Below are 8,144 nucleotides of genomic sequence, written 5' to 3'. Positions count from 1 at the left end.
AAGCCAGCAACATAGTGTTACGTACTCCTCCGTGGAAAGGGAGAGATAAACAGCGTATAGATACACCTAACAGTAGCACGAACAGCTCAAAGTTACTCTTCCGTAAAATAATATATATATATATATATATATATATATAGTAATAAGCCGCTTATAGTTAAATTCTGGCAGCAAATGAAGACATAAACAGCTTGGTTAAACAGCCCAGCATAAAGCCCATGGTTAAACAGCCCAGCAGCAAGGGACGATGAAAAAACATTTATTTACTCCCGACAGCAGTGGAGGATATAAGCTATAGTTACTCCCAGCACCACGAAACGATGACGAAAACATTGTAATGACGCCTATAGTACTAGCAGACGAAGGAAGAAGTTACGTCTGCCCACGTTATAGCACGTACATATCTCACAACGCATACGTCACATCTCATACGCCGTATCTGAAACGTCACATGTCATACGCACAGGCATATCTCATCCGTCACATCTCATACGTACAGACGTATCGCATACGTCACATGCCCACAGCACCGCCGTAGCCCACATCACCGCCGTATACAATAATGTAACCCAAACACAGGATAGTGGGGGGATAACCCAAACACCCTATCCTGTGTTTGGGTTACATTATTGTATCTACGCCGTAGCGGGACGTGCACGAAGTGACGCCTTCACGATACATTGCTGATAATTATGTCTTAGTATACAATCGCGAGGCTGAGTGATCTAATTAGAACAGAATAGCTCGGTGAGAAACTACAGCACTGATGATCAGCGCAAGACAAAAGCCGGCCCTGCGTTTATTTCACAGCGTGCATGTACTTAAACCAGACCGCGATAGAACGCTCGTCATCTCTTATTTCCATATTTTGCGTGCCTATAACAATATGCAGATTTTTAGTCCAATACGTTCAAGATTCATGCGGTTTCTGTAGTAACACTATGAATATTAATTATCGCATGTTAATTTCACTCATCTCTGAGCGTCGTGAGTGCATGGGAACCGTACCTTTGTAGTATGTTAATGGCTTCATGGAAGGACATTTTCTGCCCTGAAAATAAATGAGGATGTTAGTACTTGAACGCAGGAACAAACTCGCGTACGCACTCGCACATTTATAACAAATATGTACACGCGTACTATAACGATGCAATTTTTCTACCAGCCTGGCACGACTGCACTTGCATCATATAGTCTGCATGGCTTGGCCAATTACCCAAATGCATTCACTATATAACGATGGGTGAAAAAATCATATGCCCTGTCGAAAGCATATGATTATGTCGAGTTTATTAAGAAACACGGTTGACATGTTTGGTGATTACTTATTAATCAAGCGAATCAGCATAAGTAACAAATTCACACGCACACACTCGTGCATTATACATGTGATTTTACGCGCGCGCGCGCGCGCAGACGCCATTTGTTGCCCGGTGACGTGACGCACCTGCTTCAGGTTGAACTCGATGTTGGCGCGGACTGGTCTGTGATGGAGCGGCTGAGGCGGTCTGTAGTTATTGCCGAGGTGCGCCTGTGGGTGTTGTATCGTGCCCTGGTGAAGCCCCCGCAACGTGTTCAGCTGAAATACAGCTAGATCGTAGCGTATGCGTGTGAGCGAAGGACGGGTGGGTGGGGGCGTGAGGCTTGTATGTGAGCGACGGACGAGTGGGGAGGTGAGGCTTGCATGTGAACGACGGACGAGTGGGTGGGGGCGTGAGGCTTGCATGTGAACGACGGACGAGTGGGTGGGGGCGTGAGGCTTGCATGTGAACGACGGACGAGTGGGTGGGGCGTGAGGCTTGTATGTGAACGACGGACGAGTGGGGAGGTGAGGCTTGCATGTGAACGACGGACGAGTGGGGAGGTGAGGCTTGTATGTGAGCGACGGGACGGGTGGGCGGGGACGTGAGGCTTGTATGTGAGCGAAGGACGGGTGGGTGAGGGCGTGAGGCTTGCATGTGAGCGACGGACAGGTGGGTGGGGGCGTGAGGATTGCATTGTGAACGACGGACGAGGTGGGTGGGGGCCGTGAGGCTTGTATGTGAGACGGACGATGTGGGTGGGGCGTGAGGGCTTTGCATGTGAACTGACGGGACGAGTGCGTGGGGGCGTGAGGCTTGTATGTGAACGACGTGAGAGTGGGTGGGGGCGTGAGGCTTGTAATGTGAGCGACCGGACGGGTGGGCGGGCGACGTGAGCCTTTGTAATGTGAGGCGACGGACGAGTGGGTGGGACGTTTTGTGCCTTTGTATGTGAACGACGGACGAGTGGGTGGTCGGGCGTGCCGGCTTGTCATGTGAGCGAACGGGACAGTTGGGTGGGCGTCGAAGGCTTGCATGTGAACGACGGACGAGTGGTGGGGGCGTGAGGCTTGTATGTGAGCGAGCGGGACGAGGTGGGCGGGGACGTGAGCTTGTATGTGAGCGACGGACGAGTGGGTGGGCGACGTGTGGCGTTGTATAATGTGAACGACGGACCGAGTGGGTGGCGGGCGTGAGGCTTGCCAATGTGAACGACGGGACGGGTGGGGGGACGTGAGGCTAGTATGTGGAACGACGGACGACAGTGGGTGGGGGCGTGAGAGCTTGTATGTCGAGCGACGGACGATGGTGGAGGACGTGATGCCTTGCATGTGAACGACGGACGAGTGGGGTAGGGTGGCGTGAGGACTTTGCATGTGAACGATCCGGAACGAGTGGATAGGGGCGTGAGGCTTGCAGTCGTGAAGATATGAACATAGATGTATAACATATTGACAAGAAAGCGGTGAGCGAAGAGAGCGAGAGCGAGGGCGGAAACGAGAGATAGAAGGGGGAAGAACAGAATATATGTAATACACAGCATACATCACACTCTTCTTGCTCCTCTTTAATATATATTATAAAATATATATATATATATATATATAATAAATAATATTACTATATAGAGAGGAGAGAAGAGAGGATGAGAGAGGGACGAAGAGAGAGAGAGAGAAGAGAGAGAGGGGGGGGAGGGGGCGAAGAGTAGAAGTTAGGAAAAGGTGCGCGCGCATGTTGGTCTTTGTTTGTTAGTTTTTTTGTGGACGCGTGGTGTGGAGCGTGCGTGCCTGTGAATGCGCCGCGTGGACGTCGCGTGCGGGTGTGCATGTACAGCGCTACGTGTGTGTTTGCTGTGGTGCGTCGTGGGTGTGCGGCGTGTGCATAGATTGATAGAAGATTGATAGATAGATGCATAGAAAGAAAGAAACAAACGAACGAAAGATAGAGCGAGATAGCTGGATAGAAAGAAGAAACACACAAACGAACCAAACACACACCCACACCACCCCCCCCCCCCCAACACACACACACCGCGCGACAACAGAGGAAGAGAGAGGGAGAGAGATGAGAGCGTGCAACGAGAAGAGAGAGAGAGAGAGAGAGAGACGAGAGAAGAGAGAGCGATGAGAGAACAGAGAGAGAGAGAGTGAGAGAGAGGTCGGATGAGAGAGGAGATGAAGCGAGGAGAGCAGAGAGAGAGAGAAGAGAGAGAGAGAGAAGGCGTGTACGAGAGAGAGAGAGAGAGTCAGAGAGAGAGAGAGAGAGACAAGCGAGAGAGCGAGAAGAGAGAGAGAGAGAGAGAGAGACAAGCGACAGTGAGTGAAGGGGAAAGCACGAAGGAAAAGCGACAAATAGAAATCAGTTTCGAGTTGGTCGAGTTCAACATACGTTTGCTCATCAAAAACACGGCGAAGAGCAGGCAGCATGATTTCTGTCATTCCTCAGATTTCTCCTCCCACTGCTCTCGTCTGTGTGCTGGCCAACGTCGATACGAGGCGATAACCTCTCGTCTGTCGTTAAAACGCGAATTCTTCCAGCGGCTATATCGGCCTCCAGCGACGGCCGGCGAGCACCGCCGGAAGCGCTAACCCGGCAAACGCGTAAGCTGTTTCTAGGCGATATGGAATGGAATTCTAATAAAAAACTGCGGTAGATCTCTGGGGACAGCGCCCGAACGCCCGCGCTTGGTTATTTGTGAGAAACAGCGGGGGACAGCATGACGCTAACGACAACGGTGCGTGTACGAGATTAGATATACTGGTCTTCCCGAGCATCGCGGAACGCGAGAACGAACACATGTTTTTATTCAGAGAGAATGTGCATCCCATAAATTCTTTCACCGAGCGCCGTCGCATTGCCGAAGAGAATCATACAGTTTCTGATGGGGAGAAAGAGAGAGAGATGAGAGAGAGCGCGAAAGAGAGAGAGAGAGAGAGAGAGAGAGAGAGCGCGCGAGAGAGATCGCGAGCGCGCCAGAGAAGAGTGCTGTAAATAAACCATAACTTAAAGATTTCACACGCCCCGCATATTGGTAGACATTCTACGCGCTAGATCATACACCGCGATATCAACGCTGCTTTCAAGCTGGTAATCAGCTCTTTGAAGCCGCGCTGGGCCTGTTGTCGAGCGATCGCATAGAAGCGACGGCATCTGTGATGCCACGCGGCAACTTGCACGTGAATAATAGAAACCCTTCACTCTAACAGCTAGCAGTTTTGAAGTGAGGCATCGAGGTTAACATTTTCAAATGTAAGTGCGTGGAATATTCAGACATTGGCGCAAGCAAATTGCAATCGGACAGCTACGCGCTTAAGACACGTCATACGGTTCTGCTAATATACCATTAGCACCGATTACAATACTCTTTTAGACAGATACGATGAGAGTAGGACGACTTTATCATCTTCACGCGAAATATCACTCGCTCAAATCTATCTGAAGGAAGAAGGATCGAACTTTGGCGGCTATCGACTCGATCTATATACCTGCTGTGTTGTGACGTAAATGGGTTTGTTTATGATGATCCACGTGACCGTCTCCTGACATCCAGGCGTTGTAGTCGATCCTTCGTATGTTATGTACTGCTGCGTATCCGGCAGCATCTCGCTCACAGACACGTAAGAAGCTGGCACTCTTTGGTCTAGAAACAATAAAAGTTGCACTGAACGTAGAAACGGAAAACTACTATTGCGCGCTCACCGTCGCAATAAAGGTCTGTAAGCCGCTAAATAAATGAAGTCTAACACGTGCATCTGCATGCGCGGGTGTGACCCTGCCACGTTCTGAGGAATGTACAAGGAATACACGAGGTATATATAGATAGTTACATAGATATACAAATCGTTAAGAGCATCTGCTTTCTCGGGTCTGACCCTGCCACTTTCTAAGGAACGCAGAAGGACTATATGAGATATACAGGTACATAGATATACAGAGCGTTAAGATATTATATGCATAGAGAAACACGTAAAAGGAAATTGCACAACGGCCGCTGCACGAGAGTGACATAGAAGACGTTGTAGCTCGTGTAACTTCTTTCGAAATTGATTACAAACATATTTGATGCACTCTTACATAGGTAGCGAATAACAGAGATACGATGGAACAAAAGTAAACAAAGCTATCAAAATGGATGCGATGCTATAATTTAACGCACACTTGCTAACATTTAAAAATGAAATCATGACAAACGTAACTGCACCCTTGTAAGGTCGATTAAATCCGTCATATACGCCAAATCGTAATTCATAAAAGGGACACAAAGCGAAAATCAACCCATAACCTTAGAAAGCCCGTATCTTCTTTAAACGGCTGGCGAACTGAAACGACTGAGTAAAAACGATGAAAAGATGTAACGCTACCCTGCGATTCAGCTGTGCGGAGCGGGGGAGGGGGCGTTCCGTAGTGTGACCTTGAAACCTTACGGCGCTTATCGTAAACGCTCGCCCGTCGAGAATAGCTCCGACGTGTGTCCAAGAGTTATAACTCGCCGGCACATTTGAATCGCACGACGCGCGATGGCAATTTTGGAACACCATACCGGCGCGTGAATATGTTTAGAACGTGAAGCGAAGCTTTTCTCGCCAAGCTCAGTCCCGATAACGAGGAGGGGGGAGGGAGGAAACTCTTTTCACTAGAAATCGTCCGCTATTCGTCCCCGCCCCCCGTAACTCCTCGGAAATGCGCCGCAAATTGAAAAATGATCAACATGAACGCTTTCTGTTGATAAATATCGGATTTTTCGGATTTTGACGGTTACTTATTTTTATGCGGGAACAAAGACGCCAAACGAAAGCCTGGCAAGCGAGCGAATCGTTTTCTTCTCGCGTTACAAGTCGACTATTAATTAATTTGGCTCCGAGATCCTGGAGAACTTTTTTTTCCGACGGGATAGTTCGGTTTGATCGACTATTAGCCCTGATTGCAAAGACAGTTCCGACGTTTGAACGTGTTGACGGAAACATCAGCTGTCGGGCCGCTGGGAAATATCAATGTCAGCGGAATGCCCGCGTGTACGCAGCAGGCCGTCGACGCTGTTGCTTCTCGTTCTTTTAATAACCAAAAACGAGACACAGCTATGGTCGAGACAGACAGAGAGAGAGAGAGAGGAAGAAAGTGAGAGAGGAGTAGAGAGAAAGACAGAGAGAGAGAGAGAGAGAGAGAGAGAAGAGAGAGAGAGAGAGTAGATAGATAGATAGATAGATAGATAGTAGATAGATAGATAGATAGATTAGAATAGATAGATAGGATAGATAGAGATAGAGAGACGAAAGGAGTATATATATTATATTCGCTATATATATTGATATATATATATATATATATATATATATATCTATATAATATATATATATATAGAGAGAGAGAGAGAGAGAAGAGAGACGAGAGATAGAGAGACGAGAGAGAAAGAGAGAGAGAGAGAGAGAGAGAGAGAGAGAGAGAGAAGAGAGAGAGAGAGAGAAAGAGAGAGAGAGAGAAGGGCAGAGAGAGAGCAGAGAGAGAGAGAGAGGAAGAGAGAGATAGAGTAGAGAAAGAGAGAGAGAGAGAGAGAGCAAGAGAGGGAGAGGAGAGAGAGAGAGAGAGAGGAGAGAGAGAAGAGAGAGAGGGGAGGATAGAGATAGACGAAAGATAGAGAGAGAGAGAGAGAGAGAGAGAGAGAGAGAGAGAGAGAGGGGAGGGGAGAGAGATAGAGAGAGAGGAGTAGATAGATTGCTTTACCTTTATAAATTATTTCAGTGATGTTTTCGATGAGAAGGGTTAATTCTTGATTACGCGTCTTTCCAACCTGTAAAGATGTAGAGCCGGACATTTATTACGTGTGTATACGACCCCCTTACAATGATCGAAAACGTCAAAGAACGACCCATAAAGCAATTTCTCAATGGCATTTGATCGCAGTGCCTCTATCGTGCTTGAGTGTGCGCGCTTGACGTTTCTGCTTTTATTAAAACATTAAATATTTAAAACATTTATAAGCAGAAAACTCGTCATATTCCGTTCGCGTTAAATTAAAAAAAAAACCGCAAAGGAAAACATTCGAAGCATAGCAATCGCGATTGTGCTTTTGTCCGGCCGCTAGGAAATTTTTAGTGAAAGCCAAGAGTCTCAATCGCTCGTTGTGGATGTACGTCCGCTAGAGGCACACGTCACATTCACATTCCCGTTACGACGGACATCTTCTAAGACGAGTTATTCGAACGATGTATGGGCACGTATTACCATATGATGTATATGCCAATTTCCTACACATGCACTTGGCATGTGTGGAGTATTGAAACATGTTATTTAAGCGGTCATGGCGAATACGACAAAATGATTGCTGATTTTCTACATTTATATACATACAAATAACAAGCATAAAAGAAATAATGGAAAGACATACGGCGGTTTCTCGTATTTCGATGGTGACGTATACTTTGTATGCGCCTATTCCATATGCATGGGTTCTGCATTATGTAGAATATAATATTATATACATATATATATATGTTTTATTATATATTATGCATATAATAATATATACATTATATAATAATGTTATATTATGTCGGCGGTAAGCGTTTACAGCTCTTTATCAAATGAATATATGGTTGAAACTTAGCTGGTTATAGGTTTAATCTAGCTATATAATAACACAACACACCAAATACACGTTCGATATTTTGTTCGTTATAACCACAAATGATTTTCACGGATCATTTTAAATTAATAATTGTTTGCCGAATGGATACGTACAAGGAATATCACTATTTACCGTGCAAGGATCTGAAGCGTGTTGTGTGTGTGTGTGCGCGCGCGCGCGCGTGTGTGTGTGTGTGTGTGTGTGTGTGTGTGTGTGTGTGT

General features: G+C 46.7%; 1 protein-coding gene across 1 annotated transcript in view; it reads right to left on the bottom strand.

The window, feature by feature from the left end:
• Nucleotides 1-419: 419 nt before the first annotated feature.
• The window catches only part of LOC106809094 (putative carbonic anhydrase-like protein 1), a 23,543-nt gene continuing 15,818 nt past the window's right edge, over nucleotides 420-8,144 (bottom strand). Inside the window, exons 5-9 of the mRNA XM_014812053.1 lie at nucleotides 7,020-7,086; nucleotides 4,787-4,941; nucleotides 1,448-1,579; nucleotides 1,009-1,051; nucleotides 420-439 (exon numbers count right to left, since the gene is read on the bottom strand). Of these exons, the coding sequence (XP_014667539.1) occupies nucleotides 420-439; nucleotides 1,009-1,051; nucleotides 1,448-1,579; nucleotides 4,787-4,941; nucleotides 7,020-7,086 (417 nt within the window). The remainder of the gene's footprint in view (nucleotides 440-1,008; nucleotides 1,052-1,447; nucleotides 1,580-4,786; nucleotides 4,942-7,019; nucleotides 7,087-8,144) is intronic.

The sequence above is a fragment of the Priapulus caudatus genome, unplaced genomic scaffold (assembly GCF_000485595.1).
Source record: "Priapulus caudatus unplaced genomic scaffold, Priapulus_caudatus-5.0.1 Scaffold328, whole genome shotgun sequence".
In the NCBI taxonomy this organism is placed as follows: Eukaryota; Metazoa; Priapulida; class Priapulimorpha; order Priapulimorphida; family Priapulidae; genus Priapulus; species Priapulus caudatus.
This window is presented reverse-complemented; position numbering and strand designations above follow the sequence as displayed.